This window comes from Falco cherrug, chromosome 3 (genome assembly GCF_023634085.1).
Source record: "Falco cherrug isolate bFalChe1 chromosome 3, bFalChe1.pri, whole genome shotgun sequence".
Classification (NCBI taxonomy): domain Eukaryota; kingdom Metazoa; phylum Chordata; class Aves; order Falconiformes; family Falconidae; genus Falco; species Falco cherrug.
This window is the reverse complement of record NC_073699.1, coordinates 86,965,772-86,990,548: the sequence shown is the minus strand read 5'-3', so window position 1 is coordinate 86,990,548 and position 24,777 is coordinate 86,965,772. Positions and strand designations below refer to the sequence as shown.

At 41.2% G+C, this 24,777-nt stretch overlaps 1 protein-coding gene across 7 annotated transcripts in view; it reads right to left on the bottom strand.

Annotated features, from left to right (window-relative positions):
- The window catches only part of TSNARE1 (t-SNARE domain containing 1), a 508,015-nt gene that overhangs the window by 252,284 nt on the left and 230,954 nt on the right, over positions 1 to 24,777 (bottom strand). For all 7 annotated transcript variants that reach the window (XM_055705272.1, XM_055705271.1, XM_055705270.1 and 4 more), the window contains 3 exons: positions 23,620 to 23,710; positions 21,319 to 21,393; positions 19,799 to 19,855 (listed from right to left, as the gene is read on the bottom strand). In XM_055705272.1, the coding sequence (XP_055561247.1) occupies positions 19,799 to 19,855; positions 21,319 to 21,393; positions 23,620 to 23,710 (223 nt within the window). The remainder of the gene's footprint in view (positions 1 to 19,798; positions 19,856 to 21,318; positions 21,394 to 23,619; positions 23,711 to 24,777) is intronic.

Genomic DNA, 24,777 nt, shown 5'->3' with positions numbered 1-24,777 from the left:
ACTGGTTTAAAGAAAAACACAAAACAGCAGCAAGAAAATTATATTCTTTCTCAAGAACAGCGATATAGTTATTACAGATCCAGACAGTGTCTCGAGAAAGAGAAAGTAAAGACATTAGGTAAATTTAGTCACTGATGCATATTAGTGACCAAAATGCCTGCAAAGTGAAATAATGACGATTGGAAGTGTAAATTTTGCTAAAAGGAATAAAATCTTGTTTCTGAATTAGTTTGTCCAGGGAGAACGAAATAGGAAGAATTTGGCAGTTTGCTAATTTATCCTGTATGAGTTCTTTATAGGGCAAGACAAAGTGAATTTAACCTTCCAAACAGTGACAAGAAATAGGAAGTGCCAGCAAAGGAAAGCAATGCGGGCCAGCTTTATTATCCTCATGTGCTCCAGGCTGTCTCTGTGATATACATTTACAGAGACGCTAACCTTTCTTTAGCTCAAGCTTTTAGTCCCATACCACACGATTAGCATACAGGCTTGATGAAGGCTTTCATGAGGATTGAAGAGCTACCTAAAAAGTTTGCAAAATAAAACATCCAGGAAAAGGATTAAGATAAAAAATGCTGAAAGGGTTTCCAGCTCAGTGTCTCTGCAACGTGACATGTAATGAAATTGTCCTAAATCCGTTTATGTTTCCAGTTAACATCAGGGCAATGTCTTAACTATGTCAGAGGCAGAAGAGGCCACAGATAAACATTCAGATAATTTCTACCACAGATTTTTATTGGCCTGTTATTATTATTTATTTTATTTATGTTTCAACTGTGATATGGACGTTCCAAACTGATGGGACATTAACCATCCACACAACTGTTCTTTATTAGCTTTAGCACTTAGCCTACATGTTTCCTTCCTAACATCAAGCCATTCTGACTTCTATCATTTAACTTGGTGAATAATTCACCAGGTCTTCATTTGTATTTTCACCTTGAAAGTATTTATAGACCGTAATCACGTCTCTATTGATACTTTCTTCTAGACTACTTAATTTAGCTCCCTCATTTTCTCATCTAATGTTTATAGACTATATACCTGATGCTATTTTACTTGCCCTGTTTGTATTCTTTTTTATACTCTCTGTATATACCAATACCCTTCCCAAGCCATAAACTCCACGACTTCATTGCTTGTGCCATAAAAATACATTTCCGTTGGAAACTTTCATCCAAACACAGGAGAAATTCTGTCACATGTTAAAGTCTTCTCCGAGAACTGCTGTACGGGGCTTTGGCTGGTTGCTTGATTGGTTGCCTCTTGGTAATTTCCCTAACTATTTGACCTAGTCTCAAAGGACTCATATCTGGACATTTTCCATTCCTAGAGCAATAAAGGACAAATGAACTCATTCTGAAATGCTAGGACGCACTCACTGAATTAAAATCATATTTCACTCCCCAAAACAGACCTCTGGCTCCAAAACCACAGTGGAACAGAATAGTCTCCATCAACAGATGACAGCTTTCTGCTATTCCTTTAAAGACTAGATTACACATCAAGCTTCATAATGCCTCATGAAGTCACTACGTATTACTTAAAACACTATTTTTTTATTTACTCTTTTTGCAAACCAGGACCTACAGCCTCAGCAATGAGCTGCTCCAGGTCATAAAGCACACGTGGGAATGCAGTGGTGCACAGTATTTTCTAGCATATAACTCAATGTTCCTTGGTGCTCCTTTGTGTGTTTGGAGATGAGCTTTACATCACATAACCTAAGACTCCACACTGCCAAAGAAGCACATATGGATGTGTGCATGGGTGCAAGCACACACCCACTGGCACTGTCCCCTCTCTCTGTCCAAGGAGCCATAAATGTTTGGGGGAGAAAGGGACCACAGTGAACCACAGGAAGGGTGTCTGCACAGAATTTACTTCCTTCTGCTCCCTGTCTACTCAAAACAGTGAAGAGGGTTTCTCTAGCAGGTAATTCAACCCAACAAAGTTATGTCCTTGCTTCATTCCCCCTCCTTTTCTCTACTGACTTTCTAAGGAGCCTGCCAAGGAGCTGTATGTTGTTAACAGAGTTACCTAAAGTTAGATGCTAGTTTGTCCCATCAGATATCAAGTGTCCCATTCAGAGAAAGAAGGATAAATTAGGCAGATGCTAGCTCAGGACTGGAGGTATAGATGTGTAAGTGGGATCCCTCTTAACACTAATTTGAGATGTTTGTACAGTAGATATCTTCATTTGAATTCATCAGCCAAACTGAACTGCCAGAAATCCACCCTGACCAGCTTTACATACCCATACTGGAAGCACTGACCTCCAGGTTCCTTATTAAGACTCCCATTATATTCAGTGGAGACCTGGTCAATAAAGTCAATGGAGATAAGAGCACTATTCTCCAAATTAAAAAGATTGACAGCTACTTAACATGAGATTGTGTTGTAGACTATAAAGGGAGCCTTGAGTGTCAGGCTCAGAAGCAGAGACCTACACTTCACATGCCCAGGTGTGGCCAAGGAAGTCAATGGAAAAAAAAGAACAAACAAAAGAAACAATTAAAAAAAACCTCAACAAACACAACAAAAACAAATACCGCACACACACACACACAAAACCAAACCCAAAACCAACCAAAAAAAACCCCACAGACTTTTAATTTTTTTTTTTTTCCTAGAGAACAATTCCCCCTACTTAGCTCAGATGAGTACACTAAGACATGTCTGTTTCAGCTGACTGTAGAAAGCTGCCTTCAGACTGCAGTCTTGTTGGCTTCAGAGGTAGAAATCTACTTTGTGGAATAATTAACTGAGATTCCTTTAGCATGCATGGTTTGAAATCCTACTAGATTTATCTGATACTGGATGAGGACAGCGAGGCAAGACAGATCTGTGGTATCTGTGGTGGTGCCCTAGAACCTGCCTAGATTCCTTTTCCATGGAGAAACCCTGTCTTCCCCAAAATGGCACATTTAAGAGTAGAAAACATGTTTGCAACTGTCTGGTCAGTGTAACCAAGAATTTACAAACCCATCATTTTTACTGATGTGTTGTTTGTTTATTTGTTTCACACAGGATGACCTTCTGTCTCACACATAAAAGGCTAAACCATGTGAAATGCTGAATTTCTTTTGACAAGTTTCCTCCAGCTGGTGAGATCTGGAGGCAACCAGCATTTTGCTCACAGACCTTAAGAGACTTAATAATACCATGAGGATACGAAGTGATCTAAGCTATATATTCATACTCCATGAGATCACACTGCATCAAAACTTTGATAGATGCCTCTGCTATTTGCTCATCCTTAAGGAGCAATGACCCAAACATTAGCATGTCTAGTAAATTGTTCTAATGTGTGGTGAAAGGGGACTAATGGACACAGTAATTGATTGTTTGATGGATAGCTGGGGACCCCTTTGATTATGAGTTTTTGCTACGGTCCAAGACTTTTTCATTCTCCCGTTAACCCAGAGCTGATTGCTCGCATGAATTATCTCCTTCTCTGCCTGCAAATATCATTCTCTTAATAAATATTTCATTAGAAACAAAGCAGTGATGGGGAGAGAGGAGAAAACAGATGCTCAACGCTGTGTCTTTTGAAGACGTTACAGGGTGTACGGAACAGACACTGAGATTATCCATGAAATGTGCTCAGGTCAGACAAGAGGTCTTTGCTTCTCCAGGATTTAGTGCTCAGAACAATACAAGGGGCAGGAAGAAGCCTGAAGGTCAATTTAAATCAATTAAGAGAAGCCCAGTATGAACCAAGAAGGATGCACTGCGGTGGGGAAGCCACTCTGTTAAAGCTGGCTTCCTCATAAATCCCACCTTGCTCTCTCCCAAGCTCCAGGCTCAGCTTTCATGTCACAACAGAGAGGGACCCTGACCAAGAAAAAGAATATCAGCAAGAAAACAGTTCTAATTCCTGGGATTTAGATGCTGAGGGTTTAATTTGGATCCTAGTGAAGCTTATGGCAAAGTTCTCATGGATACCAATGATGTCTTCTTTTGATCCTTTATCTTCCCGTGATGACTCCTCAGAAGTTAGCTACCACCTCTGTTTAGCTTTATGATATTTAATGGCTTATTCAAAACACCTGCTGAACCTGTTTGTTTCATTCCAGCTGGTCAGTTTTTAGCATGACATTCAGCTATACTTCTGGGTTACAAAGGTTGCTACTGTCTTTCCAAACAGGTTACGCTGTTCTCCTAAAGGAGTGTAGAAACAAGGCAAAACCAGACTCTGTTTTGTCATTCAAACTCTCCAACCTGGATCAACCCTGTTCCACATCCCTCCGAATTGTGAAATATGAAGACAAGACTTTGGGCCTCCATTGGGTCCGCTGAGGAGAGAAGCTTCATAAACTAAGCTTAAGTCAGAAGGAGTTTGCTGCAACACAGGAAGGAGTCACTACACAAGCTGATCCCAATTCACTTCAGTGCCACACACTTAGTATGCTGAAAACTGCTGCAGTTTTTAAATGGTCTTTCATTGAAAAATTGTTGATGAGCAAAATACATAATGTTCCCTATTACTCTCCACCCTGTGTACACCCCCCGGGCATCGAGACACTCTTATCTTGTTTTCCTAGCTGTTCCTTGAGCATATTGATATTGTTAGCCTCACAATAGGTATCATTATGTCAATAAGCCCAATTTAAACATTAATAGGATGGTTATGGGCAGAAATGCAACTGATCGTATCACATGCTATAAAAGGGGTACACGTGTCAAGGGAATGGCTTTGATGCTCTGCTCCTGCAATTCTATTCCAAAATTTCTACAGAGGGGAATGGCATTAGCAAAGGACAGGGGAGCAGAAGAGACAGTGACAGAGGGACAACTAACCAAAAAGAAAGCAGAGACTAGCAAGAGTGAATGAAGAACACAGAAGGTGCTCGGAAAGGGGGAGAGTGGGACAAAGAAGAAATAAATTAGGGAAGTGAATGGAAAGGAAGCCAAAGGCAGACCTAGCATGCTTCCAACATGCACAGATCTCCCACTCAGGTGGGACAGGGTCTGAGACAGGACCGTCAGCAGATCTTCCTCACGGAGAATGAAACCCTCAGCAGTGCCAACATATTTCAGAAGCAAGTATGGGAGAAGGAAGGCAGGGAATTTTTCCAAAATCAGTGTAGCCATCAGGCAAGCCTATGCATTACTGTTGGTGCTCCTTAGTTGCCATACACAAGAAAACTGCTGGGGAGTCAAGTCCACAGTGCTTGAGCAGCAGATCCCATTTAGAGACAGAAATCTTTGTCTTCTCCTGGAGAAGTATTTGCCACTAATTTCTGAAGATAAATCAACAGCCTGCCCACCTTCAGGAAAGGAAACTTTCTTGCCACAGGGGACTTCTAGTAATAGGGAACAAAAAATGGGTGAAAGAAAAGCCCTGGAAAAAATTCCTTCTGGTATAATGCTAAACTCTACTCATCTGCAATCAGATCGTGAAGAAATTGTTGACATGGTTAATGTTGGACATGTATTTCCCACAGCAAATTACAGAAGGTGGTTGAATCCATAATATTACTGCATATTTTAGCATAATCATTAGGCTTCGTGTTGATTTTCTCCATAGAAAGCACTCCATGAACCACTGACACTGCCTGCTGATGGAGGTGACACTTTTCACCACTAAAGGTGCATTGATCTGGCTCAGCATTTTAAAGTCCCTGATGGGTTTACATTACCTATCTGCTGGAGTTTTTCTATTCGCTTCCACCACCCATGCTTTTACCCCTGCTGCTGCTGCTTAGCTCAAACACAGCTGTGCTAATATGCCAAAGCCACATATCTAATCCATACCTTTTTCATCTATTTTCGGGTCTCATTTGGCAAACAGAAGGGGACAAAACCAGTCTGATCATAACTAAGAGACAAGTTCTTGAGGTATATCCTGGGCCAGTCTCCCAAGGACATTATGCCCTTTAATTTTGTAGGAAAATACATTTGGCTGAGTTTTACAAAAGGCTTTGAGCAGTGGGCACCATCCAGAGTCCCAGGATTTTTTCCAGGAGGAGTCATGCTAGTTCAGTTGCCCTGGATAAGCTTCATCATTGATAACTCCATCCTGCTAACCAAAAGATGTCTATTGGATTGTAGTGACTACGGTGGTATTCTTCTCCACCAGTCTCACCCTGTCATGCAGTGGCAGTGGTCAGTCTGGCGCTCCTCAGAAAATGTTGACTTTTTCAGAAAGAAATCTGAGCCCTTCCACCCCAACTTATTCTAAATATGCTTGGTAGGTCTCATGCGTAATGTACCTACACCAAGAGATCTCAGAAAATGTACAGGTTGTGCAGGAACATAAATTTTGACTGAGTAAGTGATGAAATGCAGAGCAACATCCCCAGATTTGGGGTAAAGACTATATAATCATTCAATGGTGTTTGCGAAACATGTCAGGCTCTGTCAGGAAGAAGTGTTATAAATAAATGTGAGGTAGATACTTCAATAATGCTATTTCATATACATGCAATAATGAACTTTAATTATTTCTTTGGGCTTCTTTCTTCTTTTACTGTAGCAGATGAGTCAAGCCCAGATGTGTAATGAAACTGATACTGGCATCACCAAGTTTTCTTTAGAAGTGGCTGAAAAAGCTCTATGGATCAGCTGCCAAATCATTTTTTCTCCTGTGGGGTTTCCTTCATGCATCTCACCCAGAATTTAATTCCCCCACATATGGCATGCATGAATCATAGTGCAAGGAATTTTCCTGACAGAAAAGATCTTGCAGACAAGCAGTCTTCTCACATCGCCTGTCCTGAAATGAAGCCAAAGTCACCTTTATCATACTCAGTGGAGCAACCTGCCAAGAGGAACCAGTTGCCATGGTATGTAAGGAAGTTCATATATAAATTTATATTTGGGAATTATGAAAGCTAATTTAGAGCTTATTGGTAACCTTATCACCAAATATTTGCACCAGAGAACAAGCAGATTGATTTGTTTCCTGCTGTGATGCTGGGAATTAACAGAGGATATCAAAAAGAAAGCTCAGAGATGTTAAATGTAATGATACTGGATAAATATGAAATACCTCACTCATTCCTTGGCTCTTCAGTAGAAACTCCGGGAAATGAACAGAGCAATGCGGTACATCACTCCTTTTGCAAAATGCCTTCCTGTCAAGGTCCGCAATGCCTACGTGACTTTCATGAAGAAGAAGTCACAGGAGATGAATCTCACTGAAATATTTTCATTCTCCCTTCCATCTTACCTGTAGTGCAAGCAAGGCCAATGACAACACAAGCCTACTGAAAGCAACAGGCTATGTTCCTCAAAGCCCCGCACCATGGAGTCACCACGGCCCAGTTTCTCTGCTCTCATAGACAGGAGCTTTCAAACTCACTGAGGGGCTACCCAAAGGTATCTGACTTGTCAGGTCTACTTCCAATCCCATAACTAATACCCCAATGTTAAGGAGTGGACAAACAAATCCATGAAAGACATGAATGCTGTGGATTCCTTGCATGTCAAAAGTCCTTGCATTTGACAGCTGCTCAATCTATTCCTTTTTGTACATACCTCCAGACCCACCAATCTCCATTTTCTTCTGAGCATCATGCAAAACAAAACAAACAATCCCAAAACCCCAACCCCTCAAGACTTAACAAAGCCGATAACCCATGGCATGGGTTACTCTGGGAAGAAAGACTTTGTGTTTACAGCAGTGACAAAGGCAAGTCAGCTGAGCTCAGTATAAGTCGCTGCATGACCTATAATCTCCATCCTACCTCTTCCTTTTCTGTAAAATGGGGAAGGGTTCTTAGCCCTATAAAGTTGAAATATCTTAATTTTCAAAGTGTTTAAGATCTGCAGGGACATTTGCTAAAAATCAGTATTGGAGAATTCCTAACTCATCTCCCCCAGCTTCACATCGAGTCTTATATACAATCATCTGTTTTTAAACAAAGAAACCTAATAAAGCATTTCCAAAAACACACCACACACTTCTATAGCACAATTCTTTAAACCTGCTCTTTCCTTTTGGTGGCCAATTTACATTCTGTAACGTTTGCCAGCCTCTTACAGCTGGGAAGGGTGAGAAGCACCACTGGCAAGCTGTGAGATGCAAGAGGGCAGAAGGGGAGAGTCAAGCAGACAAAAAGGTGATTAAAGGGCCTTTATGTGAACTCATGTCTCTAGAAGGGGACAATGCCTGTAGGCTTAGAAGCAACAAGCAGTGCTAGAAGGAAAACAAACAAAAAATTATAAGGTTGGGTATCATCAAGCTCAAAATAAAATGCATCTCAAAATAAGCAGGACTGGTGGTGTAGGACCAGAACAGAAAAAAACATTAAGGATGCACCTTTGTAAAATGAGAGGTATGAGGGACAAAACATTTAAAACCAAAAGAAAAAGATTCCAAACTCAGCATTTTTAAACAACAAATGTGGTTCTCTGTAAAGAAAGAGTCCTTTCCCCCCTCTACTCTTCCATAAAACCCTCCCTCATGCCTCACTTTTTCCCAGCCTGGGACTGCCTGGTAGCTCTGCCCAGGAAGGCAGCCAGGTGTTAAACAAGTGAACACCACTTGATATCACCTCTACCTGTAGTCACACACATGAGCTGCACTCCTCATTAATTTAAATGATTTTGAATCCTTTAAACCGACAGATAGCAGATTAGCACTACCCTAAGCTGCACCTGTCATAGGTCACCATGCCTCACTCTCCCATTTGTCATACACACACTGCTGGAGCCTAAGCAAGATGCACTGATGGGCAATGCCTGCTCCCACCTTTGCGGTGACAAAATGATGTCAACTGGGGAGAGGAAGAACCTGCACAGCCCTGTGGACTCCACCACAGAGGAGCACCAAAGTAGTTGAGACTAAAAACTGGCAAACTCCCTGGTGCTGCCCAGCAGATGTGACATAAAACTAAAATTTCTGCTCCTTAGGAACCTGAGAAATTATATACGTATAGACACAAATGCATTAATATTATATTTACTTCCACTCTATTTAATATGTATGTTCTACCTAGCACAGAGAGGGACATCTAGCAGGTGGTTACCTCCTGCATTTTTCCACCTTCTAGTAAGCAGGGACTCTGTCTTCAACAGAAGCATAAACCATCTTATTCTACCCCAACTCTGTACAGATTTTATCCTCAAGTCAATGATATTAATTGACCACAAATATCAAATGGCTCATCAAGGGTTCCTGGCTGCTGTTCTCGCCTGAGCGCTATGAAACGAGGCTCCTGTGTCCAATTAAATGAGTCCCATGGCAGCAGATGGCACTCCAAAGTGTGCAGCATCCGCAGCTTCCCTCACCCCATCCTCAGCAACTGCTGAAAAAGGCTTTTTTTTTTTTTTTTTTTTCTGTGCCTGGCTCTTCATTGGTACTTTTAACCATGATTGAATATAGGGGTCATGAAGTAGCTCACAACATAGGGCCATCAACATTCCCAGTCTTCAGCTTCCAGAAGAGGTCAGTATATCCTGCTACACACAAAAGCCACATTTCCACTTTCTTTCCCTAAATCATCTCCCCAGTTACAAACTGCTGGGCAGTGAAAGGGAGAAAACACCTTCCTCATTCATCAGAAATCAGTTGTGATTGCAAGAAGGTGGTTCAATTACTTATTTTTGTTTACATACCCCCTTATAGAAAAAGAAAACAAGAAGGAAAAAAAAAAGAAAGGGGGAGGGGAAGGGAGGGGAAGGGAAGGGAAGGGAAGGGAAGGGAAGGGAAGGGAAGGGAAGGGAAGGGAAGGGAAGGGAAGGGAAGGGAAGGGAAGGGAAGGGAAGGGAAGGGAAGGGAAGGGAAGGGAAGGGAAGGGAAGGGAAGGGAAGGGAAGGGAAGGGAAGGGAAGGGAAGGGAAGGGAAGGGAAGATCCTTAAAGCAAGGAACTCTGCAGATCAAGAAATTCAGTTGTATCAAATGTAATGGTTAAAGGTTTTAGGAACCATCTCAATTGTTTTATTTCATTCAGGAGTTTATAGGCTGAGTCAAGGAAGAAAATGAAATACTGAAGCTTTTCCTTTTACCCAAGTGAAGTATGAAAACCACAACCCACAACATACCCAGGACTTGCACAGATCAAAAGCAGGATCTTCAGCTTTGCCCCATGGAAAACTGGGTTCATGGAAATCAGCCTTTTTTGTCCAGTCAGTTTTTCCATGCAGAATTATAGTCTCTATAGCTTTCTCCATGCCTTGGTGTCTATGCCAAGGAAGACCTTGGGGACCTCCTGCCTGTGGTGTGAGTTTTGCACAAACTGAGGCCAAAGCTCAGCTTCCCTTCGCTCCAACCCCTTGTCAGTGCTGCACTGACCGCAGTAAAACTGTCTGTTTTCACAAGACTCTGACCCATCATCTGTAAATAAATGAATAAATAAATAAAAAATGTAATAGTTTATTTTCCTTTCCCCATGGACAAGACTGCATTTGTGTAACATATCTGAATGATCCATGGGGGGAAATGACCCAAAATGAAAAAAGCTTCCTTGGTCTACCATACCCAGCTCCCTTCCAGCATCTGGAGTGGAGATGAGAACGCAAGTTGAGCACCGAGACAAGCGATGAGTTATAGGCCTTAGCTGATTTAGGGAGTAGGGAAAAAAGTTCTCTTGCACCAAATTCATTTGATGCAAGGCTCGCTGAAGCAACCAACTGCCTTATTCTCATCCCTGTGTACCACACAGTAGCACAGCTTTCATTAAACCAGGATTAACGAAGGGGACACGGCAAAGCACTACTGTGTTTTACTGCAGGGGAAACAGTAAGATGCATTCTTGTCATCTTGCTGCTAAAATAAATTGCTCATTTGAACACCCACAAGAGGAGAATACCTGTGATAGCTTCGCTGCATCACTTCCCCCAGGATTCATCCAGTTTACAGGTGTGAAGAGGCACATGGGTGATGCTAAGCAGGTACCAGCCATACAATGTTGATCTGCTCCTGACAGCAGCACTGATGAGCAATATCCATGGCTCTGTTTTTTCTTTCACAGAAATCACAGAATATCTCAAGTTGGAGGGGACCCATAAGGATCAATGACTCCAACTCCCACTTCATTCCCATCTGTGGGAGCATATCCTGGGAATTTTCATCAGGGTTTGCCCATGGCACATGTTATGAACCACCACTTCATTTCAGATTTGGGACAGTCGGACACAGCTGAAGAAATCTCTTAAACTTTAGGGATTATTGCTCAATAGCTGTCTTCTCAAAATGAGAAGTCTGTGAGAATTATAAGGAAGAACCACTGTCTGTATTTATGTGAACACATATATTTTATTTATCACATAGACTACTGCTATCAGCTAAAAAATAACTATTTGAAACATCATCTGCTGCACATGCCTTGTCTTACAGATCCTGGTGTACTTTATAAAGAGACTATATATAAATTACCTTTCTGATATATGTTCAGATTTATGATTTATCTCCAAAGGTATTTAAACATCCTGGGTTATCATTAAAAGTGAAGATGAAACTCCATAACAAAACATCAGTGGAAGTTTAATTTGGCAAAATAACAAGAACTTGGATTACAGTTTTCAGCTAGGCAGTAGAACTAAGTAACAGAGTAAAGAATCCAAATTATAATCCTGGTCCTGTATGTCCTTCCGTTTGCAGTAAATCAGGAATAATTGTGATTAACTTAATGAGTCTGAGATAGCAAGTCTTACTGTGCCAGGTCATTTTGGGGGCTGGAATATGCAATAGCTGGAGCATCACACGGCATTTCATGGATGATGTGCAGTACAGGGGAGGTAACAGCACTGCCCTCTACACAGCAGTGGAAGGGGTTAAATATCTTGGAATTAAATGGTGGATATAACAATGGTTATTGAGACCCTGAAAAAAAATCAGATGGAGCCCTTAGAAAGGTCATTAAGTGTTATTCTTGTCTCCACCCTGGTGAGGCGAGGGTTAACCTGTTTCCAAATATTTATTTTTTTTTCATGAGAAAATACCATTGCCATTCACATTTAATCATGTGATAAATGCAGCCATCAAAGTGGGTTTAGAAGAATACAATTTCCTTCCTTTCAATAATCCATCTCCACAGGGGGGTTTAAATGTATTAAATAACACTGCATTCACTTTGGAGCAAGGTGACACACTCAGTAAGGTTTTACATTTGTTTCTCTAGTTACTGCATGATCTTTGCCAGGGCAAAAGTCAATTTAGACTCTTGCAACGCAACTTCTCCAAGGTGGGATTGAAAGAGGGGAGGTGGATGAGGTTGTATGAGCTTCCCCGTCATACCAGCAGAAACCACTTCCGCTTGCAATGGGCAGAACCACTCACTATATCATCAGGTTCTGGCACAGGAAAAAAATATAGGAATATATCAGGGAGAAAAGTCCATAGAGTGAACAAAATTCAGGCTCGCAGACTGATGAAGAGGTTCATTTTTTTTATAATTATATTACTGTTACCGCAGCCACGTGTGTCCTGCAGACCCAGCCTACATCTCACCAGCTCTGGGATCTTGTCCTGCATTTGCTCTCCTCTTACATTGCTGTCAGCACAGCCCTGACACTGCTGCCAAAGGTGACCCTTACTGCCCAGAAAAGCTTCATGCAAGGACAAAGCTCTCTAACCAAGGTGAGTATCCATCCAACTGGCCACACCTGTCACTGTGTTTATTAATATTGATGTGAATATTAACATTTATATTTATGTAGATATATACAGATATTTCCATATCTACATATGTGGATATGTAGATATATACAGATATACCTATACACATCCATGTCAGCAGTGCTGACCAGGACCATGCAGCGATGCGCTTCCCACATCACTTTTTTCATGGTGCAAAAAGCAGTACTCCTGAGCACTCAGGAGCCAGCACCCCTTGACATCATGGCCAGAGCTAATGCAACAGGTGAGAAAGGCTTTTCCCATCTTTACAGGCACAGTGATCCCCTCCATGAATGACCCTGATTTGGCATGAAGACATGTGTATTTGCAGTATCGGTCAAATTTAGCTGCTGAGAGAAAAAATGAGCCTTCAGCTACCCAGGCAGCTACCACAAGCAATGGGGAAAAATATTTGCAGAGTTGTTGCTGGCTATGGAAGAATAATAACGTGGGTACCAACAATGTTACGTTATCTATCCGAGCCTCCGGGCACAATATAGATTTGCTCTCTGTGAAAGCGCTCTCTCCTATGAACAAGGCACATTCATGCCAACGTTTCATCCCGAGACCCCAAACACCCCGCTGCAACCCCAGCATCACCATTTCCCACACACAGCCTTCCCAGCAGGGTCCTCACCGTTGTGGGATGAGAAAGTGGCCCCAGGATTTGGGAGCCTAAAAACAAGTGCTTGCATAGCTGGCTGGTGAAACTGGCTCTATCCAGACAAAACAACATCTCTGGTTTGTGAGACGGCTCTGGGGGTGACTCAGAGCTGGGGTAGAGGAGAGTGGCATCAGCACAGCATGTGAAGCCAGCAAGCTGCTGTGGAGGAGGCATCATACAAAAGAAACCCTTCCCTTGCTTTCATCTTCTGCCCACATTCAAAAAAGAACAACAAAAAACAGCGAAACAAAACCAACAAAAAACCAGTTCTTTCTTACTCAAACAAAATAGAAAAAATAGAAAAATAAAAACCCACAAAGAAAGAAACAAACAAAACCCCCTCAACTAACCAGAAAACACAGCTAATGAACACAAAATCCTTTCCTTGGGTGCTGATACAGGCAGTTGTTCTATCTAGCTACATCAGCAGACACAGGTAAGCAAGGCAGGCTTATCTCATGACAGGCATTTGATAGGGGATTGCTAAGGAAAATCCACAACACTCAAGTTGTTTGGGCAATTTTGGAAATGGCAAGTTCCCCCAAACCCTGGTTATACAGATTTGTTCTTTAGATCGATCTGGTATTTTCTTATTTTTCTCCTTTTGTAGAATACATGGCTACAAGCCATTGGAAGCTCATGCCCCTATCCTTTGCAAATTACCTCCTTTAAAGATATAGTAAGACTCGAAGGTTTTCTTACACGTTTTTGCATGCAACACTGAAATCCTGAGCATTCCCATTGCCCCATAAAACCTGCGCGCAGCCACAAGCAGCACAGGCATTTTCCCAAGGGCTGTGGTGCAAGTTTTATTGCCCGTAAGGATGGAATATTCTTCATCTTAACTCTTACAGCTGCAAAGTACTGCATCCCTGACATAGCAGAAAGGGAATTTAATGGTTAGTTAGTGAAGTACTGTACCTATAAATCCCACTGGCATTTTTTTTCAGGATTGTGGGCATGCTGAGCAGAAAAGACCTCCCCCTTCCAACCCACTGGAAGCAGTGCAAGGACAGTACTTTGGGCCATTCAGAACTGATTCTACCTCCCTTGGGAATATAGGGAAAGATACAGAAAGAACACTAGATACGAATCTATTTATCTATTTCCATCCACTTATTAAATCCTTGTATCAGAATCTATTTCCCTATCGACAAATAAGCGGGGTGGGGGGTGGGGAATAAAATTAAAAAAAAAAAAAAAAAAGGAGGAAAAAAAAGGAGAAAGTTAAAAAAAAAAGAAAATTGTCTTCGGAAAACTGCTTTAATGACTGCTTTAGAAAAGCCCACAAAACAAACAAAAGCCCACACTTAAACAAAGTCAAGAAAAAATAGCTGTGTGATTTAAATGCTCCATATTGACAGCTTTAAGAACAGAGGAGTGGGTTCATTAGAATATGGCTTTTAATGGATGCACAGTCATTAAAACCAAAATTGAAATTATTGAAATAACACTTTTTACAGAAGTAGTTGCATACCAAATGACCTTGAAAAGACATAGCAATTACTACCACACATGCAAGATACATTATCGCCAAAGCTAAGGCTTGATTCCCTAAGATATACCAGCCAGACTGGAACATTAGGAACTGGGATGAGTTCTCAGATAAGATGTTAGAGTCAATAAGATAAATGCATAAATAAAAAGCTCCATTTGTCGGGGCAAAAGCTGTATTTTGATTGTGAGAAAGTCAATTTTGCATTTCAGAAAAATACACACTACAACCTCTCCCAAACGTTAAAGCCAGTTTCAAACTGAGCTTTGGGCTTCCAACACAGAAAGCACCTACTGCATTAAACCTCATCGTTAATTATCATTCAAAACAGCCTGTTGGTGTTTGCTTAGCCTGCAAGATCCTCAGGGTGGCACAATCTAATAGCTGTGCTTATACAGCATCTACCATGATAAGGACCCTGTAAAAATAGAAGCCCAAATAACTAGAGTCATTACACACACACACATACATATATGCAGTTTATGCAGATATTATTGCCAAAAAATTATTCTCCCATAAAGACAAGAATTGGATCTTGCTGCCCCAAAATGAGAATTTTACTCTAATCACATAAAAAGAACAACTTCATAAACACAGGAAGAAAGAGAGAAATTATGCTTCCTGTGAGGAGGAAGTCCATTTAAAGCACGAATAAATTGATGCAGTCAGGAAAAAAAAAGCTTGTATATGCAAATAGAGGTTTATTACCCATCTTTGTGCTCCTAAGAAACATAATTTACTGACCTTCGAGAGATGGGTCAAGTAGGCTTACAGAATAAGAAACAAAGGCATCTCTTTTGGCAACTGTCATGTTCCAGAGCAGTAATTATCCTTCCCTCTCCCCATGAGCAGCAGGAAATGAAGAGGGGTGCCATTACACTATGACAATTACTGTAATTTTAATTTCTAAAAATTGCCAGGAAAGTTTCCTCTTAAAAAAAAAAAAAAAAAAAAAAAAAGAGTTTTTTCAGATTTTTGGTGTCATTTTAGTTTAAAACTCATTCCTCAGCTAAAACAGAGCTGTGCGTCTCCCACTTCCTTTGGGGAACCACCCACAGTGTCTACATGGTGAGAAAGCCCACTTGCCTCCTCACTGGACAAGAAGATACATGGCTAAGTGTGGTCAGTGAGGATACAGGTAAGATGGAGGTGGCCCAAAGACACATCACAGATGCCATTAAGGATGTAGAAACTAGTCTGTCCCTGCTAGGCACTGCCAGGGATGGATCCCCAGGAGCCCTCAGCTTGCCAGCCTAGTCTGCTGATGGGTTTAGTATTACTTGAACTTACTCAATCATGGGCTCAATAACGTATTCTTTCTATGGGAAGCAGAAGATGCAGAATAATTAAGAAGAATTAAAAAGAAGGGTTCTTTTCATCTTCCATGCTCAGAGGGATTATTGTTATTTTGTGGATCTTCTGCAGGCTATCGTTTATTATTTTAACATTATGGATAATCTATTCTGTGCTATTAAAACATTATCATATTTTATTATATCCAACTGTTGTACTTTGGGATGGGCTTGGCCCAAGAGGACAGGTCTACCCAGCTGTCCAACCTCCCCTACCACTGACCACACTGTCCCAGGCTCTGCACCACTGCTGTGGGGGACACCTGAAATAATCCCTCTCTGACACTGGAGTCTCTGTCTGGAAGGAGGAACAGTGCAGGGGAAGAAGGAGGGATTTGAGGCACATGCCCCATACAGGATCAGAAGCCAGGGGCGACCATATCACCTAACACATTGCTGTCTCTGCAGTACGCTGCAGCGGCAGTTCTCATAAACGAAAGCTGCTTTCCAGGATTCCCCTGTGCACTCCCTTAACGAGACTTCTGAGGTCTTATTTTGGCCACCGGGTGAATATTTAAAATTGCTTTCAGAGATTCAAGGAAAAGGGCTTGTTTGTTTGTTTGTTTTTCTAAGTAGTTGCCACAGCTCACATTCAACAATGATTATTTCGCATGGTAAAATTCTGTGTCTTTTAATGTATGCAGTAACACACCTATAGAACTATATTGATTTGTTTACACACAAATACATTTCTACAAACACATATTTGATTAAGAATTTATATAACTTCAGGCTTCAAGGAATTCTGGATCAATGCCTCTATTTTGCTTTTACGAACAAATAAACTCAATTAAAGAGTATTTACAACAAACCGCAACGGACAGGAGAATAATTTCCCCAAAGCTTCACTTTCCAATTCTTACCTTTCATGTGGGTCTAGGGAATCAATTACTCCCTAAAGGGAAGTTATTGGAGTTTGTGTTACCAAACCTCTTACCTTTCCCACTCACCAATGGAAAAGAACTATAAGGACATGCTTACAAAAAACTAGCATTTGTCAAACCTCTTATAATTTGCTATAATAAATTAAAGTATAAATAAAATAAGCCAAACCCCTGCAGGCAAACAGTATTCGAATGAAGACTGGATCTGCAGCAAGTCAAGAAGTTGACTATGCAGTTCAAAAGACCCATAAATCAGGTTCCCCAAACATATGTAGTATTTTGCATTACTGTATTGGGTGTTAACATTAATGCATTAATATGTGCATAGTGGTCAGCTTACAGTTCCTGTGGGAACTATAATTCTGCCATGTCCTCACCAATCTGCCGCTGGAAATAAATAAGTAAAAAGAATAAGTAAAAAACATTCACACCACTGCATTCCCTTCAGCAGGCTTTATATTAATTTTTCTCTTGTACTTCAAGGAGGAAGAAATGAAGATGTGTGAAGCTGCAAATGTATAGGGAAGTTGAAACAGATGTGAATTAACTTTCATCCTTTTCAAGCAGTTTGCATGAAATCTCATGTGTCCCCCAGCGCAAGCGTCACTGCATGAAAAATATGTGCTTTTGGGCATGATCAAGCCTATTTCTGAAGTCAGAAGCATCTCACCAAGAACATACTACAACCTTCTTCTTTTTCATAATGCATTGAAGTCAACCATCAGCATTCACATGCAAGTGAGAACACGGATAAACAATCTGCAGCGGCAGTTTAACACAATTTGTGCTGATGCTGCCTGACCCACACCAAATCGTTATGGGCTACACTCTCCTAATGGTTGGATTCTTACCTGTTGGAAAGTAAAGGGGTTTGTCTCTGACTCGTTCCTCCTCCAGCCTCCCCTTACTTCTAACCCCAGCATTACTTATCTCCAAGATTTGAGTATTTTTGTCCAACACCTTTGTTTTTCCCCCCTATTAAAACTCTGCTGATGTTCAGAGAAGGTTATTTTTGGAGTCATCGACCATTGCCAATATCCTACAAAAGCTGATTGCATCTAGGCTTACTCTAGGTGTAGGGATGCAAAACAGCTATGCAATAATTAGTCCTCTTCATCCTATTCACAGTGGTTAATGGCCGGAAGGGTCCCACATCATATGGAAAAGTCACGGCCATGCAACCATGCTGGAGTCCAGGCAACACCAGAGTTGTTCCCACTTTTTAAATCCACTCCATCAATAGCAGTCTAACTAAGTTGGTTAAAAGCATAAGAAGTGAGGTAATATAGACGGCACGAAAACAAATCATAGCTAATTCACACAAAATAACCCCCCTTATCTCTGAGCTCAACTATCAAAACCAATAAATGTTTGAGATCTGGAGGATCTGACCACCATTCAAGAATAAGCAATTTGTGACCATGCACAATACCCACGTTTAATACAGATCATGAGCTGGTGGACAAAAATAAGCTGTAACACTTCTAGAAATGCATAGCTGAAAAGCAACATCTGTCCACCACGGCTCCAAAGGTGGTGGTGGGAGCTCTCAATAAAGGTAAAGGAATTCACCAGCCTTTTGGCACACACAGCTTTAGCTTCATTAGCACTACCACCTGACACCAACTAAGGGACAGGAAGGTCCGATGCCGAATTGTAATTGCTTGAAACCTAGCTAATGCTAAAACGTTGGTCCACTGACTTGCCCTTTGGTGGTGTCATTCCACCCTTTTTACAGAGAAGGATTAACGTTACAAGGAACAACTATTTTTTACACACACATTAAGGAGGATATCGAAAATCAGGTGGCACAACAAGGTAAGGAATGAAGACTCATTAGAAAAGCAGAAAATCTACTGACTGCCCCTTAAAAACAAAGACAAGAAGATCAAGAATACCAGAAATAATCACTGAAATTAGACATAGAGTTCCACGGTGTGGTGGCATGATGTCAGCTGCAAATATCGAAAAAGCTTTTTAATGTGTAGGACTTGAAGGGCCAAGCTAATCTCTGCTGGATGTGTACCACAGCTAACTGATCTCCTGGCAGCAAACCTGCCATTGAAATCTGTGGAGATTTGTTACACACACACACATATTACATATATAGTGTTTTGCATTACTATTTGTGAAAGACTACACACATATGTGTATACACACACACACATACATCTTTACAGTCTTAACCATGTTACATATGTGCACGGGCACACATACATTTAATTATATTTTAAATATACATACACATGCATGTACATATGAAACTAAATATATGCACAAGACTATAATGTATATACTGTGTTTACACACAGTATTTATTCATTGACAGAGTTCCTACTATGGGTAAAAAGGAAAAAAAGGCTCTATTTGCATAGAATAGCTAACCCCAGTGTAATGTATCCAAAGAATGCAGACAATATGATCCCTTTTAAAATGGATGACAAAGGTTTAATCAAATCTCCTCTCACTTCCTTCTAAGAAATTGCACTTGGAGTGTCATTTCACTTAGCTTATAAGCCCAGCTCCCAGGGAAGGGGATACAGGACTGCTCTTCGATATATTTCCGAGCAGACAAGACTCCCATCAAAAAAAACCCAGCTTCATGAGAACAGAAAAGCAGAGAATAATCAAACAGGTCTTACACATGTCTCATTTCCCTGGGTCCTGTATCTTCCACCAGCAAAGATGGCATACATCTCTATTTCAAAACCACCTCACTGGCTTCAATGTAGATAGTGGGGGAGCACCATGCCCTTTAGCATCATTAGTGGGGTTAGAAAAGAGCCCTTTTTAAGCAATGTCCTTACTGTCAAACACAGACACACATGAACTTACCTGCTTGATACTTCTCTGCCCAGTAGGAAGCAAAGCTTTGGATTTGTCTGCTATTTTCTGTAAAAAATTAAAAAAAAAAAAAAAAAAAAAGAGGGAAAGAAGGCTGAGAAAACAGAATCCAAGTATTTACGGAAGGAATCATATGAAGCTATTTCTTCCCCTTTGCAAAGAAAAGGACATAGAGAAAACTCTTATTATTTAGAAAAAGAAAGGGACTATAACCGTATTGGAAAGTTTGGTCTTGCAGGAATTAAAAAGTCTTCAAAGCTTCCAAAATGACAAGGTTATCAAAACTGAAACACGCATTTAAGAAACGACAGCTAGGACGTGGATAAGTAGCAATTTACCACTCAGATTGGTTTCCTGACGCAACTGGGCATTCACAGACTGCAGTGGCTAATTTTGGCACTTCTGAATTGATGATTTTTTTAAGAAAACAAATCAAACCTACACATACATTTCAGATGGATTGTACTCATGAATGTAAAACAAAAAAAGGCATTGAAAAGGTGAGTGTATATGGGGGTGGAGCCCTTTACCCTGACTACTTCCAAGTTCTCAAATACCGGTTAAAATAATTTCATTTAAGGACTCCACACTTGTGGGGTTTTTTTTAAGAGGACAGAGAAATAATTAAAAATACGAGATAGCATTAGAGATAATGTACGGTTATTACATAATATGCATGATGCTGAAGTGCAATTTTATGTACTGTTATTTATTTATTTGTCTGTTTGATTATTTATTTTTTGACCACAGGCAGCAAGTGTTAGAAAATCAATCGGTAGAGTGTTTCTAATAGAGATACATTATTAAGTGCATGTTGCCAGCCAAATTTCATTACACCTGTATAATTACAATATATTCCTCCCATGTGTTGCAGGCATGGGTCAAACTCACTAACATAGTGTAAGTAAGGAACCAGAGTTCATCCAGGTTTTATTTCCATTAATCAGGATATGTGTTCATACTTGTTACGGTAGGGGAGAGAGGCAGTTTGAAGATGGGAAATTTAAATCATTATCACTACAGCGTAATCTGTTCATCGGTACAGCCTCCCCAGGGTAAAGTGGAAGAGCAAGAAGCAAATGAAGGAGCTGAAGTTCAGGTTTTGTTTGTGTTATTAAACAGCTTGATCTTGGTGACAGGTCGAAACCACAAGACATGTTTGGAAACAGGGGCACTGTGCAATCACTTCTTCTCCCCTGAAAGTGGGGACACCCCAAAATAACATCATGCCTAAGTCAGGGGAACCACTGAAAGTCCTACCAGACACACAGCTGGCAAAAGCACAATTTTTTCTCTTTTTCCATTGCTGCTGAATTGTTCTGCAGTCACATGCGTGTGCATATTCCAATGTAACAATACACTGCTTGACTGATAAAGTAAGAAAGGACAGAAAAAACCTACACATAAGCAGCTCTGTGGAGATGCTCCACACTCTTGGGAGCCATGCTCGCTCACACTTAACACATTCCCAAACTCACAAAGGGAAGAGTGGAAGCAAGAGAGACCCTCACCTTCTGCACAGCTCCGTATCTCTGGATGGCATCTGACAGCTGGTTCTTCAGCCTGTCCAGCTGAAGTCGCTCTTGCTGTTTTGGAAAAAATAAAAAGAAGCCTAGTTAGCAGGTCTGTAGAGGTAAATTGAATAGTAGACTGTCTGGGACCATAGGAAATAGCCCTGGTGGGAGACACCAAATAAACAAAGTAGGCACAAAGAATATTCAAAAAAACTCAGTTTCACTGGAGCTGCCAGGTGGCTATCAGTTTTTATTTTGGGAAGGGAGCACAAGATGTTTTGATCTTTCAGGCCAAAGCAATTAAAAAAAGGCCACTTTTGATATTAAAAATAGCACTCCAGTCATGACTTCTGTGTGGTCTGCTATCTGAGCCAGACACCTTCTGGAGCAGGGATATATTGTGGGACATTCTGCTGCCCTGCTTACTCCACGCAGGGGGTTTCATTCCGATACCAGTTCTTAAAGACTGAGCAACACACACAAATAAATACCCTACTGCTATCAAAAGAACAGAATGGTCGTAGCATGGTATACTGCTTCTGCTTTCTAGAATCCAGCCTTGGATTACCTGCTGGAGAACCCCAGGTGATCCTCCTCTAAAAAGTCCTTTATACCATGACCGAGTTCATCACTTCATTTGATGGCAATGGGTGATTTACCAGACCTGACAGTTCCATCAGCCACTACAACATTCTTCCCACCTGGCCTTGCACCTGGTTGTCAGAAACCAACCAATCTCCAATTTTCCAAAACATGTACTCAAACACCACCACCTTTCTGTCTGGAGTGTTCTCAGAATAAGACCCCAGTCTAGCCTGAGGTCATTACTCGATACTTTGCAAAATCACCGTTCTCAGATGGAGTCACCAAACCCAAACACTGTCAGGCAATGGAAATTCTCCGGGAGCTGTTCTACCCCTTTGATCTCAGATTTCAGGTGTGCAGGAGCTCACATCTCCGGGATTTATGGAGAAGAACGAACTGCAAGGAAGTGGGGTGTCAGCTTAAAAACCAAGTATCAAGCAAAACCCAATCTACGCTAAGACACTAAGCAGAAATATTCATTTTACAGCAATTTCAGCTACTTTAGGCAACCACTTAAGAATACAAAAGTAAGTTTTAAAAAGAATGGGATAAACATCTTTGATTTTTAATGGTAATATTTTCATACACAGAGTATCCCAGCCTTACAGCTCTTCATCCAAAGATTTAAAACGATTTTTAGAACAGGGCAAGTATCGTTATTCCCATTCTACATACAAAGGTCTATAAACCTTATGTTTGTTACGTATGCAAAATAAGGTAAGATTGCCACCCTGAAAAGCTGACCTAATGGGTCAGCACTCATCCTACAAAAACCTGGAATTCCAGATAGGCCTCTCTATTTAAGTCCTTTGGGGTATGTTTGAAAGGAAGCCCTAAAATAGCCACATGCTATTTTACAACAGTCTCCTGCCTTGTATCACACTGATTTACACCAGTATCTCTGCCCCTGAAATACTATCAATTTGCTCAGTTGGACATCCTGGATCCAATAGCTCCAGCAGCACTCGGAGCTTCCAGGGAAGCCAGAGAAACTCCCACAGTGCACCTTGTTGGCACTGCAATACTGCTGGAAAATAAGAAAGAAAGAAAAAAAATTCTCCGTGTGTGTATGCAAAGCAATACACAGAATAATGGTTTGGAAAGGACTGACTGTAAACCTCTAAATTAATGGAAAGCTTTTCATGCTGTGAGAAATGTTATGGGAGGAAAGTTTGCAATTGTACCGAGATCCCCAAGAGGGACACACCAACCAGCAGCCAATACCCACCAGAACTACTTATTTTATATGAGGGACAAGAGCTACAGGCTTCATATCAAAATTTGTAGGTTTTATTACTCCAACTGCACACTGTTAGAAGAGTTAAAAAAAAAATAAAATCTGTTACATTAATTGACCAGGCAGAAGAATAAGTTATTACCAATAGAGAGCAGCAAATTTATTCCTAATTAGTACTTTCACCCAAACTGAGGGAGACCCTGAAACAGGTGCGAGCTAGTCGAGGCTTTGTTGCTGAGCTCTTGGTTTCCAACTCCACATGATCCAGTTTTGGAAGAAGAACTGGTTTCTGCAGCTGTTTTCCCCACTGGTCATTTATAAATGCAAGCTTTGCTTATTGTGTAACAGGAAAGGAAGTTATAACAAGACACGGAGCTCAGCAGCTTTAAAGCACCCACTACCGCTTCTTTATTTCATTATTTCCTCCTCCATAAGACCCAGCACTCCTCCCCAACAGCATCATGAATGACACATACCCTGGATGAGCCTCTGACAACCTCAGACAGCTGCTTGATGGCTTTGGTGCTCGTCGTGATGGTTTTATTAGTCTCTTGCTGGGTTGCGTGACTACAGAAGAGAAGAGAAGATGGGAATTGTAACTGAAATTAATTCATAATGAGACACTCACAGAAATTTATCAAGCTGCGGAGCAACTGAGACAACACAACACACAGCACATGGAGCCACAGTAGGATTATGTGAGTCCAGGGTCTTGACCAGCAAGGGCAGCCAGAAGGCTGTAGGAAATATTAGCAAGGAGCTGCCCCAAACATTCTCCCTGCGATCAGCACAAAGACAATGGCTGGGTGCCTGCGTAGTCAGGGGGAGGTGATAAGATGAAAACAGGAGAGACCATCACACATGGTTGGTATTACAAGTAAAATAGTCAAAAGAAGAGTTCCCTAGCAAAAAGAGACGGGACTGGGGAAATATCTGATGGCTTGTCCAGGAAAACTTTGGACTCAGAAGAGAAATCTGAAGAGACAGAAACTGAGTGGGACAAATCTACTTACCGAAACGGTCTACCTGCTAATGACATAATACCTGAGGAAGGCACCATGAACACGAAGGTGCAGTGCTGCTTTATGAGCACTGAAACAAGCCAGCAGGGAGCCACACCAGTCCCCTCTCCAGTCACGGCTGTCCTTCTCCGTTACACCCTACGTTCCAGTACCATTGTTTCTTGCAAGCACAGGTTGCTGGCTTTGCTCTTCGGGACCACACAAAGCAAGGGGAAGAGACATAAATGCTGCCCAAAGCTATTCATTGGCTCAACCCAGCAGTTCTCCAGCTTTATCAGGCCAACAGGGAATTTTCTGCACCCTAAGCTTCCCCAGGGAGTTCTTCACAAGGTTTTAGTCATAAAGGGGTGGTTTTCCATAATGCTTCTGTCAAAAACTCCAGAAAGACACGAGGAAGACCAGGAGAAAATGATCTTTTTTCCCCCTTGGAAGACACATTTGAGCTACAGTTGTATTGAAAAGATTCATTTGCCAGTACTGGGTTTTTTTTTTCAGAGTGGGTAGAACTTGGAGTGAATGGAAGTTCCTTGATTAATAAATGTTAAAATGTTTATTTACAGCCCCTCTGTTCTGAAGACCCATGGACCGACCTGGCTGTTCAGCTCCTTCCTG